The sequence below is a fragment of the Physcomitrium patens genome, chromosome 10, assembly GCF_059467195.1.
Source record: "Physcomitrium patens ecotype Gransden chromosome 10, ASM5946719v1, whole genome shotgun sequence".
NCBI classification, from domain to species: domain Eukaryota; kingdom Viridiplantae; phylum Streptophyta; class Bryopsida; order Funariales; family Funariaceae; genus Physcomitrium; species Physcomitrium patens.
Window position 1 is genome coordinate 1064882 of NC_143419.1, and position 16574 is coordinate 1081455.

The 16574-nt window shown below is 31.4% G+C and overlaps 1 protein-coding gene across 7 annotated transcripts; it reads left to right on the forward strand.

Moving 5' to 3' along the window:
- The first annotated feature begins 9436 nt into the window (after positions 1-9436).
- Positions 9437-15665, forward strand: LOC112287791 (metal tolerance protein 2). Of its 7 annotated transcripts, XM_090253961.1 has the most exons (14): positions 9437-9700; positions 10311-10428; positions 10679-11130; positions 11504-11573; positions 11783-11880; positions 12095-12285; positions 12773-12888; positions 13076-13172; positions 13316-13400; positions 13926-13988; positions 14207-14312; positions 14547-14849; positions 15021-15108; positions 15220-15665. In XM_090253961.1, exons 3-14 carry the CDS (start codon positions 10693-10695, stop codon positions 15317-15319), a joined length of 1755 nt encoding a protein of 584 aa, XP_090110087.1. In that variant the 5' UTR covers positions 9437-9700; positions 10311-10428; positions 10679-10692; the 3' UTR covers positions 15320-15665. The 7 variants fall into 7 exon arrangements, 6 of the variants coding, with proteins under 6 accessions (XP_090110087.1, XP_090110088.1, XP_073392895.1 ...); XM_090253962.1 differs by lacking the exon at positions 10311-10428 and having other exon boundaries at positions 9504-9700; XR_016505311.1 differs by lacking the exon at positions 9437-9700 and having other exon boundaries at positions 10311-11130; positions 14207-14254; positions 15220-15477.
- The last annotated feature ends 909 nt before the right edge of the window (positions 15666-16574 follow it).

Here is a 16574-nt window from a genome sequence, read left to right on the forward strand (position 1 = left end):
TTGTCTAAAAAAGATTCTTCAAAATTTAATATAGATATAGATAGCATCCAAATAAGCCTATGCAATATCCTTATTCAATTGTCTCTTCATGGATTTCAATAAGATTCTCATTTAAGATAATATTTTCCATCTTTAATAATAAATTAAATTTTAATAAGTTCAATTTTAAATATTATAAAATTAGATATTACATAATTTTTAGCTATCATATTTTTATAAATATATTAAAATTTACTTATATTATACCTTATTAATATTATAATTTCAGCAATTATTATCATGTGATAAAAAAGTAATAAATAAATAAAACCTCTAAAAGAATATATTGTAATGAAAAAATGACATTGATTGGATTATAAAATAATACAATGATTTCTTGTTAGTAACAATCTAAAAAAAGTAAGTATATCTTTTTTGATTTTGATAAGACCATAAATAAATAAATAATTTTTTTATTATGATGGTTCTATTGAAAAACAATGTTAAAAAATATCCTTTTTAAAGATTTTATTTTTATCCATAATATAAATTATATTGTATTATTTTAAGAATATATTTGATTTTATATTTTAGATTATTTCCACCTTCTTTGAATAACTTTATAGCAAGTTCCAAGAAGCAATTTACTACAACTTCTTCAAAGTTGTTATTTTGGTGGCATTAATGGAGGATTAAATATTAAATGAATGATAATTAATTAACACATATACATGCTCATTCAAATATATATATATATATATATATATACTTATTGAAGCCAAACCTCTCAAACAATGTGATTATTAATTTAGTTCAATATCACTCCACCTCTATATTCCATCATCATAATCCATGAATGTAAAAGACATCTGGTCTTTTGTGCTCAAGCATCTTATTTGCTTGTGATACTACACAAGAATCTAGAAGACAACCTTATCAAAATTGAATTTTGGTTTTGTCATGGAACTTATAATTAAAAATCAATTCAATTATAAAATTGTTCATTGATTCAAATTATAAAATTGTTCAATTCAATTATAAAATTCAATTGTCATGAATCTTATAATTAAAAATCAATTCAATTAAAAATCATTCAATTATATAAATATTAATTTTAGATATTATTTTTTATTATTTAATTATTTATTATAATTTAAAATTATTTATAGGTTACAAAAGTCTCATTGAAAGAAAAGTCATAAAAATGGAATCTTACTAAGTCTTGGAGGTAATTACCTTAATTAGTTTAATATTTTTACTTATTGTTAAGTATGAAGGATTAATTATTGAGATCAATATCTTCATTATCCTCCTATCTACAATTATTACTTATAAAAATCCTATCAATGATTAGTTAGTAGTTAGAGGAAGCATGAAAAGAACTTCATAATTTTTTAGTTAATTATATAAAAAATAGGATTTTTAATGGATGTAAATTGATATTATTACTGTAAAATTTTATTAAAGTAATGAAATATAGCTTTAAATAGATATTAGTATTATAAAAATATTATATGATTATTTAAGATTTATCTAGAATTTCTTTATAATATTTTAGGAATATTTATAGAAGATTTTAAGTCATCGATAAAATTGAGTTTTATCACCATAGGAGCCAATATGAAGAAATGAAGCAAGATTTAAAGGCCATAAAAACTTCTTAGGATAATTAGAGGTTTTTAAACACCATAATAAAGTCAAATATATATATATATATATATATATATATAAAAGAGTTTTACTAATAGAAAATCAGAGGACTAGCAACTAGTCTAATCCTTGTAAAAAGAGAGATGTACAAGTTCCATATGTATTGTAGCACCTTGGATTTAGGTAAGAAAATAAGTCTAAGGCCTTATAGCTTCTCTTAAAAACCAATATATACTACTAATGAGCCTTGATGAGGCTCGAATTCTTGATTTCTTAAGTAAATTATCCTTGAGGTAAAAATTATTTACTTAATTTTTTTATTATTTATATTCTATTTTTAAACTATCATAATTTATTAATATTAATTTAGATTTATAAGATAAAATAAATATATATCTAAAAATATTTTTTTAATTTTTAATTTTACTTTTTATTGGATGAAAATCTACTAAACAGATTAAGACTAGTTTTGTACAGTATAATTGTTTGATTGCAATTTTTCACTTGTTTTGTGTTGTTCTTCTTTTGTTATTGTTTCTTTTTACTTCTACTTTATACCATCAATTATAAAAAATTCTTAATTGATGCCATTTTGTAATTTGGATTGAAGGAAAAATTTACCTTCACATAAATAGTACTTCTGCTGAGAAATGGTGCTTCTAATAGTCTGTATGAATGTGAAGTTTATTTTTTGTGATTGATCTTGCTTGGTTTTTTTAAAAGAGAAATTCAAATAGGTCTTTATTATTGATAAGTGCTCTACATCTCTTTCTTATTAGTGTATACAAAGCATTTCAATTTTTAATTTATAATATAGTCAAAAATTTCATTATTGAGTTAAAAGTTGATTTTTTCTCGGGTTTCCATCAATTTATTTTTAAGTATAACATATTTTAAGTTGAAACTTTTTTAAATTGTGTATATTAATGTTAGCTTCCCAATAAGCTATTTCACGTATAATTTTGACTTAATTTGAATTTGTAGTGAGTTTTAGATTAGAAAGGGGTTCATTGCTTTGGCAGTTTTATGTATCCTATGTTTAAAAAGGCATTTCTTAGTTCTTGGAGACTATTTAATAGTTATTTTTTTTTTGAATAAAAGCCCCTTAAAGTTAAGATTGTAGTGGTGCAAAATTCAATGCCATTAAATCAAAATTTGAGGCAATTTTTGGAGTAGAGAAGAATTGCTCCATTAAGTGGAATATAATCAAAATTAGAAAATTCTATCTCTTCAATCATTTATATTTTTGATTTTTTTTATACATTAAATTTTTTTTCTTAATTATATCAAATTATAATAATAAATTAATATTAATATTAATATTAAATATTAAAAGAAAAAATAAGAAAAATAAAATAAAATAAAATAAATTTAAATGATTATTTATTAATTCATAAAAATTAAATTCAGTTGATATTTTAATTTATTTTTAATTTTTATCCTAAATTTTATTTTTTTTATTTTTTATTTTTCTTTTCTTTTTTACTTATTTTTTTATCTTTATCTTTCTTATTCAATGTTTATTATTATTTTTCTTTAATAATATTATTTTCATTTTCTTTACATGCATAGTAATTTTATGTATTGAAGTAGGTTAATATATTTTTATGTATCTATTAATTTATTTTTTATATAATATTATTCCTTCTAATTTTAAGTAATATTTGATTTTTCTAATATTAGTATTAGTACCATTGGGTGATTTTCTTTAGATTGGTTATCACTTCCAAAGCATAAAAAATGAAGTTATACATAAAAGGTTAACTTCAAATATAAAGGTTAACCTTGGTAAGTTCTAAATCTTATCTCTTTAAATTATTTGAGATTTTAGATATGTAAGGAAGGTGCATGGCTTGGCAAAATTAGGTAGGTTCCAAACTCTAGCTTCTCAATTCTATTTGAAATTTTAGACATGCAAGGAAAGAGCACGGCAAGACTTGTTGTCCTAAAGGTATTATCTTAACTATTCTATCACCTTGTAGTATAATTGAATACGACAATATTCAATTACATGCACCAAGAATTTCTCCAATCTACCTCTTTTTCTTAAGAGAACGTGGTTGGGTTGTGATAGGCACTTTCAATTTCTAGATGTTTTAAGAGAAATGAAATCGGATTGATGGCCGACATGACTTCTTTTTGGCATTGAATTTGTACTTGTGGGAAGTAATGACCCCCATGAGACAAAGTTGATTATTGCAAGTTATCCTACAAGTTACTTTTTATCCAGTTCATTTAATTTTTGTGATAGCCATGTATTAAAATTTTAAACTACTTGTACTATTCTTATCCTTATTTTTTAATTTCCAAATTGTAAAATAAGTTCAACTAATGGATAGCTCCACCATATCAAAATTAATACAGGATCTTAATTTAGTATTTAATTGGACCTTATACATCAATTATGAGAAAGATTTCACTATTAGATAAAACTATTAATTTGAGATTGATACAAGATCTCATCTTAATACATAAATACTACCTCTTTTTATTCTTCTTTTAAAAGATTGGATTTATCTTTATTATAAGAAATCTTCTAGCCATGCTTTATCTATTGACAAAGATTAAAGATTTCTTTTATTATATTTATCACACACTTTGATGGTTTAGATGCTACAACACTAATTCAAATAAGTACAATTTAGCAATAATATCATTTTTCTATTTGTCTTCAACTATATATATTTTGTAATCTTTATTAACTAAAAAGGTTTCTAATTAGCTTACAGAGGGCAAGAAAAGGGAGAAGAGAGGTACTTGAAAGTACATTGGTTATACATTTGTATTTGATTTAAATTAAGTATTTTGTGATAAGTTTATAGCACTTGATATATTGTATATAATGATCTTTGTTTACATGGCAAATATCACGTGATAAGGCATCAAATGCTAAGTCTTGTCAAATGTATGTAATTTAATTTGATTAGTGGTTTTTCATCTATTGAAATTTTTCTATTAATTGACTATATTAATATCAACTAGGATTTTATAACTTAGGTGGAGAAAAATCCTTGACTTGACATTCTTATCAAGTCAAATCTTATAAGTAATTTTGAAGAAGACAGAACTTATTATAAGGATTTGCTTGGCTATAGTAATTTAGCTATTTTAGTAAAGCTTTAGATTTTTTTTTATTCTTCACATTTGCACTCTTAGATTTATTTTTGTGTGGTGAGAGAGATTACTTAACTTAGTTGTATATAAATTTATAATCTTTCACTTGAAAGTGTATTGATTGTATATTTGAATTTGATTTAAATTACATACTTTATGATTAATTTGTAATACTTGATGTATAGTGAAAAACAATCTTTGTTTACATGACATATCACTTTCATCAAAACTAAAGCTCTTGGATACATTGACAATTTGAATATTGTTGCTCCATTACTTCTAAAAGAATTTATAACAAAATTTCTAGAATTGAGCCATAAATTGAAGAAATAAATATTACAAAATATTTTTTAAAATCAAGATTAAAGAAGCTACAATCTATCATGACGTGTGAAGCAAAATAAAATTGATGAAGAAAAGTACATAATTTAGCAATTGATTGACAATAATTAAACAATTATTTTTTTGCTACCATTGCTTTTACAGCTTGTGTGTTGTTGCTTCAAAAATACTTGCAAGGGCCTTCTTTAAGGACACATTCAATCCATCCTTTCAAGTCCAATGCCAATATAAGAGAGTCTCAGGCAATTTTAACAGCACTGTTGTCTGCACTCTTAGGTAGTGGCTTAAGCAAAGGAGATGCTCAAGCACAAAGAACACACTGCCTTTTGTATTCATGGAGGATGATGATAGGGTGTGGGAACAGAGTGACATTAGACCAAATTAACTATCCTGTAGTTTGGAGGGTGTAGCTTTAACAAGTTCCTATATATATATATATATATATAATTAGCAAACATGTCTGATAAACATAATTAAATACATATGTCACATTATATTGTACATAAATATACACACATACAAATATCAAAATATGTTAATAGAACAAGTTAACTTTTCAGCATATAAACTTGCAATTAAAATATAGTTATAAAATCTTCAATATTAAGTAATTGTTTTCATATTATTTTAGTATTTTTTAATAAATCATTACATTTCTATACTAAATTTTAATAAAAAACTTTCATTTTGTAAATTTTAGTTATACACATAAAATACTTAGCAGAAAATACATTAGATTGTTTATATATACATATACACATATGTATTTTATTGATTTTTTTATATCATAAAAAGACATGCTATGTTTGGTTTGTACTACTTAGTAAATTTATGTCATATTGATATTACTTTTATTCAGGAATAAAAAGCAATAAAATTATTGGTCAATTGAATCAATTACCTAGTTCATTAATATTACAAGTTTAATGACGTAAAGTAGTACTTCAACTTTTAAAATATAATTTATATATAATAATGAAGAATCAAATTGACAAAAAAAACAGAGACCAAACTTTCTAAATATCAGTGTAAAGTTTAAAGCCCTTGTAAGAACTATTCTACATATATATAACAATATAAAGTGACCATTATACAATTAATAATATTTTAATGCTTAGCTTTATCTGGTACGTCTGAAGCAAGTTGTGAATATTTACAGGCACCATAAAATTTTATCCATTTAATTATTTTAACTAAGTTAACTGTATTTTTTTAACAATAAAATAAGACTATTTTGGATTGGTTCTAAACATTCAAACTACAAACTTGAAATTAATACAGAAATATTCCATAAATAAACTATATTAAATTTTAAAATGCCAAAAATAAAATTCAATTATTTTTACTATAGTGATACATTTGAGAGAATATAAAAAGATAATATGAAATATTTTCAAAAATAATTTTAAAAACAGTACAAAAGAAGCTTTAAAAAATTGAGAAGATTTTAAATAAATATCATTATGGTTGCATATTCATAGCTTAAATGTTAAGAGACATATCTTAATAATAATAATTATTATTTTAAAGATTAAGAAATAAATTTATTAAACAATTGCATAGAAAAAAAACTTCCATCATGAACCAACTTGGCACTTTATTATTTTACTACTTTTTTTTGGCAATTTTGGTTGCATTAGGTTAGATTGTTTACAGAAAGGACACATTGATAGTTTTAGGCCTGCTTGTATTGTTTAGACTTTTCATTTGAATGTACACAAGTAACAAACTTTTATCTTTACCAATGTGTAATATAGGATTTTTTTTTTTTCAACAATTTTATTTGACAATAGGTAAACTTGACTATCTTAGGCTGAGTTGCTTATTGAAAAAAATTAATTGAATTTTTTTGGAAAACTCATCATTGCATGCACTTTTCACTTGGATGTACATCCACATTAAAATTTTATCTTCTATTATATCTAGTGTGAGGGGGAATTCTTGATTGTCTAGTACTGAATGCCTTATTTTATATTTTATTTGTTATGCAAAATAGAATGAATAGAATAATGACATGTTGTAGCATTATACTACATATAGATAAATGGTCAGAATAAAAGGCAACTCTAACTCTCTCATCTACATATATACATACAAAAAAGATAGCTAGATGCTACTCTCACGCAAATATAAATGGACACAAAAAAAAAAAAAAAAAAAAAAAAAAAAATCCATGAACCACAATGTAAATGTTAGGCATCTACAATGACCATATCATATTTCGTAGAATGACAATAAGCACACAAGGCATTTAGTTGAATGGAAAGTGTTCAGCTCACATACTATTTGTTGGGACATTGTACAAGAACATGACGTGCCATTAATTGATTGATAAGGAAAATATAAAATTTGAATAAAGTATAAAATTATGAAAAATATAAAATTTGAATAAAGTCACAACAATGATGAAACAACAGCATTCTAATCATTGATAGAGCTAAGCAAGAGAAATTTACTTGCATTGCTAATGTGGTTGCTCTACTATGAATCAAAGGTGATATGCATAGATTTTGTGGGATAAGATTTAATTAGGTTTAATAATAAAACCAATTAATTAAAATTTATGGATAAATTGGTTTAAGAAGCATACATAAGTTGTGGGTTGTGCATGACATAATTTTTTATTTTTTATTAATTATTATAATGGATGTTCAAGATTCTAACAATCTTGCACTAAGATTGTGCTGTAATGACAATAAGCTTAACAATCTTATAATGCCACATCAATTACAAGCTTAACAAGTTTGCAATAATATAGTAGTGCTAGTTTAAATCCAATCATTAGATTTTGGTTTTCTTGGATTAGGTTTTAAGGTGGTAATGACATTATGAAATAACAATAGATTTGGTAGTAAGAATCTGCAATCAAGGGTGGCAAGCAAGGGTAGCACAAGTGACTAAAAAATAGCATTGGTGCAATTTCTAAAATAGACACATTTCAAAGAAGGTGACAAATTTTTTGTTATCAAATTAGGTAAGAAAAAGTGCACTTGTCTATCCACTAGCTTGTAGACAAATTTTACAAGAATTGCAAATCTATATGTGTTGAATTTTATTAGTTGCAAACACTACAAAGAAACCATTGCAATTTACAAGAAGAACAAGTACACAATGACTCATCTTGTCAATAAGTGTAGATATTATAATATTTTGATAAAAACAACTCAAGAAATGTCCATGCTATAGAAGCCTTACAACCTTTGATGGAAATCATTACAAAAACAAATGGAAAGTGTTCTTAATTCTACATCTATTTTGTGTAGTCTTGAATGTGAACAAGACTTTGTAATCAATAATGCAACATAAAATGGATTAAGATCAAAATTAAATTTTTTGACAAGGGTTTTGAAGCGCATCTTATTAAGAGCCTCAAAATCCTTTAATCAATTGACAAAATCATCATCAAATATCAATGGGATTCTTGTTTTGTTTCCAAAATCCTTCTTGATTTCTACTAGTTGCCGAGAGATTTTAATAAGTTCTTCAAGGAAGGAATTGTGATCATAAACATATTGCTTCATTTAGTGGATGTAATTTGTCAAAGGTTTGAATTTATGTACAATAAGGCTTATGTCTTACTATATTTATTGGAATACAAATTTATTAGAAAAGGTTTTTTTGAAAAGAATCAAAATCGTCTTTTTTGAAGATGTTCTTATTAAAATCAATGTTGATGATACTACTCTTGTAGATAATACTTAGCAAGAGAATTCTATATGTAATTCACAAATTATGTCATCTCAATTTAATGATTTAAGCTTGAGAATTTTTTCTAGTTTGGATTCATAATTGATAAACAGAAGACCCTGCTGTCATATTGGCAGGCCAATGGAGTTGCATGGCTGCTCTTGCAACATATCTTATTTAAGTTGTTTATGATGACTACATCTAATGCTGCCTCCAAAAGAAATTTAGTGACATTTGGCTTTATCTACTCAAAGTTAAGAATTTTGCTTAGTGCCAAAAAAGAGTAGAAGGTTTATTTAGGTTTTTATTAAACCTAAATTTGATATTAAAAAATAAACAGGTTTAATCAACCCCTGCCTGCAAGGAAGGTGCGCCTTCGTTGGTGGTGGAGCCAGCCCAGCACGATAAAGAGGGAAGATGATCCAGTGCCCTCCCGACAAGATATCCGGGTACGGAATCTTCTTCTTCTAGGGTATAGGGAGATGTCCGGGTATGGATCGGTGGGTCAGGAGTGGGGTCAGTCGGGAGGGAGGAGAGGGGGCGAGGGAGGGGCAGGGAAGGGTAGATAGATAGATGGGCAGCCCCGCCACTAGGAGAGGGGGGGGGAGACGTCGCGGTCGGCAAGGCGGCCACGGCGCTTGGAACTAACTCAGTGGGCACAGCGGAGCTGCTTGTCGTGCTTGCTGGATGCATGCAGCAGCCCTGCTCCCCCCCCCGGTGCTTCTCCGCGATGTCTTTCTCCTCGCCTGCCTGCCTGCCTGCATTCCTGCTTGCCTGCCTTCTCTATTTGCCCGATCGCAGGCTATTTTTCTCGCCTTCAGAGTGTGCCGGCTTTCGTCTGAATAATTCTGGTCAATTCTTTGTTGTTTTTTCCGCTTTGAATTTTCCAATCTGCTTCACACTCAGCTGAAGACGGTCGACTCCACAGGTATGTCGGTTTCTCACTGTAATTGAAATTATTTCTCGGATACTTTTCTGAAACGGAGGTGTTTAGTTCAGCTTTGCTTTCCATTTTCGTGCTTTTCAATCATTGTGAAAATTTGGAGACGTTACTGTGGAAACCAGTCGCTTCGAGTTTTTCGCCTTTCCGTGTGGTGGAGCTCCGTGAAGATCATACCACAGAATTCACTGTACTGTATCGATAGAGAGCAGGAACTGAGGGGATCTTGAAATTTTTGGACACTTTTCAGAAACTTATGGCTTTGTATCTTTTCAGTTATCAATCATGGCTAGGGCGTAGCTTAAGGTTAGCTGAAGCCATTATGTATCACGCCATTTTAGTCATTTTTTTAAAACATGGATTGGGAAGTTTTCGTCATGGCCGATAGATGGGATTAGTGAATGAATTGGTTTTTGACAACTTTAGAGCTGATTGTTTGTATCGTTTTGTTGCGCATTTAACCCTTATTTCTATCTCAGAGCTGAATTTTTTTTAGTTCAGTGCTCACGATTAACTAACTTGCTGTCTCGACTGCCCCTAAAGCACAATGGTGGAATTGAAACATCCATGTAATTTTCTCCTCTGTCAATTTTGCTAGGTATTGAATAAGAAGTTTGGTAGCCTCAGTGCTCTATTTGGAAGGAGCTCGATAACTGCGAATGGTAGGCTGGGACCAGTAGATCTCGAACAGCTTCAGAGTGGAAGTCACGGTCAGGGTGAGGCCTATCTGTTCCATGTCGCTCCGATCCTGCAATGGTCGTTTTACCAGGTTCACATGTTACTTTTTCAATCGTATCGACGAGGTGATATGGATCGAGCCCAAGGTCATCTTGATTTGGTCTTCAGAGAAACTTCAGGCGTGGAAGTGCCAGAAATTGCCTTTAGATAGGACATTGTCATCGTCCTGTGATTTAGATTCTACTTCACAGTCCAAGGAAGGTTTTTTGCACTTCTCTTTCCCTGCAGAATATGAAGATGGGATGTGTAGAAGGACGAAATTTACCTCGAATTTATTTCATTCTAAATGGAGGAACAGATTATTCGGTGGGTCTGGAACAAATGATGGAAGATCAATTTCGAATGTCGCTATTGCTAGGAAGAGCATACCCTTAAATGAACCAATTCTTGCCTCTTCACTTTTGGCAAACCCACTTGCGAAGACTGCAATGCGTGGATTGAATATTACTAAAGTCCAACCGAAGAGTTCAGCAGAGCGAGTACAATTTTGGAGTGATGGAAAGCGTACTCACATGAGCCATGCCCATGATCATAACCAAGTCGGCCATGAGTCCCAGGAGAAGGTCTTGCGGTGGGGTCTTTGGACGGATATGACATTGACCGTTGGCAAAGGTGCAGCAGGTTATGTATCTGGCAGCACCGCCATTATTGCAGACGCTGCACATTCTGCATCAGACATTGTACGTTATATATAATCTGCATGCAGATTTCATTTATGTTTTTGTATCTGTGGGTTGCGTGTATTCCGCATTTGTTCCTGCATTTTTCAACGAAGGAACGTGTCTTTCAAGGTGTGAAATAATTGATGGAACAGTAGTTTTCTATTCTCATTTTTTGGATTTGCAATACATAGTTGACGTCCTTGGTGTTTAAGGTCTACGCATTGGTAGTTTGGAAACCTGGGGCAATGTTATATTGTTTGAAACCATGGCTTCAAGGAAACTAGGGTGTCTCAGGGTTACTGTCGCATACAAGTGGACTCTGCTGCATCGTTCTACGCGAAACAGCGTTCAAAAGTCAGTCATGAGTTATAACTTGTATGTTCTGGCCTAGGTTCTGAGTGGAGTCGCGTTGTGGACGTCAAAAGCATCGAATGCTCCCCCAGATAAGGGGCATCCATACGGTAATGATTCTAAATTTGATTGAGTGCTTTGGAAACTTCTGTAACGGACTGCAATTGTACATTGTGCGGAGTTCACGTTCCTTTGAACGTAGTATATGTGTATCTGATTGATTACTGGGTGATGCTTTTCTGCACAAGGCAGTGAATGTTTGGTTACAACGTGCAGATTGTGTCCTATGTATTGATTCCACGATTTATTCTTGATATAGGCTATGGAAAGATTGAGACCATGGGCGCGCTGAGCATATCAACCCTGCTTTTGTTAACCGGTGGTGGGATTGCATGGAATGCAGTTGATACTTTGCAGGTATGGGCATGACATCTCTCGAGACCTTCCATCAAATTATCATGAAGTCCAGATTAATCACTTCACTCATCTCTGTTTTAAAACTAGCTTACTCATGCATTTCAGACATTAGGCACAAGGTGTTAGACATAAAAAAGAAAATATTCACCATGAGTTTATTCGTCCTAAAAACTCACAGTTTGGCTCTCTTGTGTTTTTTTCTCTTTTTCCAAAGGTTATGTTACCGGAAATGCTGGCTGTTCAAGACACAGTTCAAACAACAATAGACACTGTCGCGCAGCCAGGAGTTCACAGCCATGGCCACGATCATGACCACGGAGCTGTGGGACATAAACATGGCCTCGACATGGAACACATGGGAGTTGCACTATCTGCTGCAATTGTTTCTATTGGAGCTAAAGAAGGGTATGGTTCTCTTTCTTTCTATCTATCTATCTATCTATCTATCTATCTATATATAGATCTACACATACACATACACTCACACCTGTGCAGTCAGGATTCTATTTTGTTCAATAGCTCTTCTGATGCAGAATGCCTAGATTGCAGTTCACCTGATAGATGAATTCCGGATTTTTTAACTTCAGAATGCATGATTTATTTATAGTATTTTAAATTCAATGTTTTTTTATTTTTTTATTTTTTTTGTATTTTATTAGGGCACTCTGAGCGGAGTATGTAGATTGTTGTACATTATGATAGCATCCTGGGGTTTTACATAATCTGATATGATTTTGATGAATATTTATACGTCTTAATCTTCGTTTGTTTTGTTTTCGTGCGCATTCCGTTTCGCCACATAAAAACATGATTTATTTTATTTGTAACAATGATGTTAATTTTCAATGTTCAATTTCCGATTAATGCTCTATATTTGATGAATGTGGTACAGCTTATATTGGGTAACTAAAGCGGCTGGTAAAAAGGCTGAAAGTGCTTTGCTGACGGCAAGCGCGTGGCATCACCGCAGTGATGCTATATCTTCTATTGTTGCTCTTATTGGTGTTGGTAAGTCATCACATTTAGCGGATTGTTCAGTTTTGCCGTAAAGAATATAGCAATCGCAAGTGATTATCTTCAGCGATGATTCAATCTCATTCTTTGTTCTATTAAACGGGATACATCTCTGGAGTGTGACGTTTTAATGAGATTCTTTGCTTTCGCTAATACTTGTTTAAGTGCAACTTCTAATTAGGTGGAGCAATGATCGGTATACCACTGTTGGATCCAGTAGCAGCACTGCTCGTATCTGGAATGATTGTCAAAGCAGGCCTGCAAACCGGTTATCAAAGGTAAGCTATTTCTTCCAAGGGTTTGTAAGATCCCAACCTCGTATCTCCGCCGACTTGTTGCAAGGCATTGATCTCTTATCTAGTATTTGTAGATAAGAGGCTTTTCTTATCATTCAACTCATGTTGCATTCGACAAAATTTAGCATGCAGGAGCTGCTGGACACGGGTGTACCTGAGTCAGTGCTCTCACCTATTCGCACATCTGTTTTACGGGTCGAAGGTGTAGAGGTATTAATTGGCATGCTGAATTCATTCATTTCAATGCAAATCAATGTCTTCGAGATTTACGTGAATGTTTGCAACCTATATTGGTATGTTGAAGTTTTGTATTCGGGGCATAATAACTCAACCATCAGTTTACATCTCACAAGTGTCGGTCTTCTATTATACTTTTTTTTTTTTTTTTTTTTTTTTTTTTTGTTGGGTTTTTTTTTTTTTTTCGTTTAACACTTTAAAAGTTTTTATGAAGCCTTCGATTGAGCTGATGCTTTGTGAAGGCTTCGACAACAGTAAGTGAGGGATTCCCTGTAAAGAACCTTGTGGTCAAAAGTCACTTTTGTACACCTTCACTGGTGGTTGAGCTATGCCTTATCGGAGTAAATTGTAAATCAGTGTTATGGGCAGCTTGATGTTTCTAATACCTGTTGAATGCATTCACCATGATGACTATTCACGCATACTGGCGAATAATATCTCTAGGTTCTTTTGAAATGTTCTAGCGGTCTGTTTAGTTTCACCTTCATGCACTTGCAGGGTGTTCATCAGCTGAGGGGCCGGCGAATGGGTTCCAGTGTTCATGTGGATGTTCACATAGAGGTATGGTATTCTTCATAAATGACCTAAGTACGGCCATTTTTAACAAAGTCTTTCGCCCTCTACGGTTATGTCCATTATAGGTCTGATGCTTGGTTAGTTTACATTTCAGTTGTCGCATGAACGTCTATTAGATGAAATTCATGTGCACAGTGTTCGAATATGCTGTAAATGTTGCATGATGTAGTTACAGTTTAATGGAACTTGCGGTTATTTGGCAGGTGGATCCATTTCTTAGTTTAAGTGCAGCCCATAATATTGGAGAAGCGGTAAGGCAGCATGTGCGAACGCATCATCCAAATGTTACCGAAAGTTTTGTCCATATAGGTTGATGTTTCACATTTCTCAATTGAAGATGTTTCGTGTTTGAATTGTTCAGTTTCATTAGTGGTGATGCATGCTGAAGTCTTAGAGTATATATTGTGAACAGAATCAGTGAAGCTTTTATAGAAAATTTACCAGTACTATATTCGTTGGTATATTCTAGTGTTGGATCTTGCTTTCTTGGTGGAAAGTGTTTAAGCCGCTCTAATTATGCCTTCAGCTTTTGTGCATTCTCAGATCCAGCGGATGGGCGACCAACATCGTTAACCCCTGATGAGATGAAGATTGATAAGCATTCCTACTGGCATCACCATGATGACCATTCACAGACAGACCAGCATACTCATGATCACCACGACGATCCGGACCATCACAAGAATGCTGCTGGAGAAGTTAGCGGAGGCCCAAATCCTGAGCTCTTGGCAGTGGATGGGACGGACACGGATGGACATAGAGTACCTCACAATAATTCTACTTTACAGCAATCGGAAGTAGAACACATTGTGCGAGACGTAATTCACGCCAATTTCCGTGAGGCAAGTCTTCCTGAACTCTGCAACCATTTCTGATGTTGGTGTGCATATTCTTCTAGGATTCAAGAGAATTTTGAGTGGTTGGTCTAAAAATGCAAGTGGTCTTGTACTTAGAGTACAGATTGGCTAAATTTGATGTGGTTCAGAAAAGCTGTTTGCTTTGAAAATTGGCAGGCAGTGGAGGTGGAGGGTGTTACATGTCATTTTTTGCACGACAAAGTGGTTGCGGAGGTCGAAATCTCCTTTAACTCCAACCTCTCTATCAGGTACTGTTAGGGGAGTGATTGATTTCGGCTCATGAATTACTTGTCATCATCCAAATCATTCCTGTGCACTTAAAAACAAATTTTCACTTCATCGTTTCTGATATCTTGTAGAGATGCAAAGAAGCATGGAAGTAACATTGAGACTTGTCTGCTCCGCAATGTAGGAGACCTGTCAGCGGTACACGTAAAACTAAATCTGAGCACTAGGTAGGAATTACAATTCATTTCTTCAGGAGCAGAGGTCTCCTGATATTGACAATTCAACACAAAATGAGCTGTACGCATCCTTTGAAGCTATTTCGAACCTGGAAATGGGCTCCATAGGGGATTTCCACCCAACAAGACTTTCCAGCTACTTGTGTTTCAGAACTATTTTGCCAGATAATTTGCGAGGTGGATGTGCTGGTGAATGTAATTGGCTACTGATATCTACACGCAAATGTGTAATACTTGACACATGAGTGCCGCGTTCATTTGGTCGTCAGTGGAAATAGTTCGGATCAGATCATTTATATGTTCAGGTTTAATATCTCAGTAATATACAGCATAATTTTGTACGATCCTGGGAAGAATTGTTTGTTAAATTTCATTGCAACTTTAATCAGTTAATAGAATTATTGACCACTATGTATATGAATATTCTAACATAAATCCAACATGCATGTAACTTAATTCACACAATTGAGGGGCTTTTCCTCTCAATTCTATTAGTTTTTGCCTATGTTCAAGAAAGAAAGGTCTGTTGATCATGGAAGTCAAATATTTTAGTTGAAACCATTTCTTTTTATGCACACAAAGTGGATATACACTTCCACAATCCGCTCAAATAAATATAAATATATGTATTTATATTCACATATATACCAGTACTGGGCCCTTGTTTTGCTTTGAGAATAATATGTAACGTTAAGTGATTTAGGTGTAATAAAGAGAAACATGATGTAGATGGACATTATGAATGAATGCTTCTTAATATATATCTCTTACTTTAATTAAGAGGATATTTTGTTTTAAAATACGAAATTTAAATTGAGGTACGAAATGCAATTTTAGCATTCAAATCTTTCTTCTTCTTATTATTATTTTTTTGTGTAACCATAATTTCCATCGTTGGACAGTAAGGGAGTGTTTTATTTGGATTTAGCTCGTGATGAAACAATTGTTTATGGAAAAATCTCACTTTTGGCAAAGAATTGTTTGTCCTTGAGATTTATTGATAATTCTAGATAAGATAAGTTTTATAGGAAATTCTCTTTGTTGTAGTTTGAATAGAACCACTATATTTAAGGGTTCTAAGTTGATACAAGAGATAAAGACTTATTTTATAATTTTGGCTTCAATTTTAATTTTAGCAATAAATACCTAAAGTATAAAAGATATACATTAAGAAGTCTTCCATTACATAAACTAAATTTCAAATTTTATAATATTAATATAAGAAATCTAACTTTTAACCTTAATCTAAG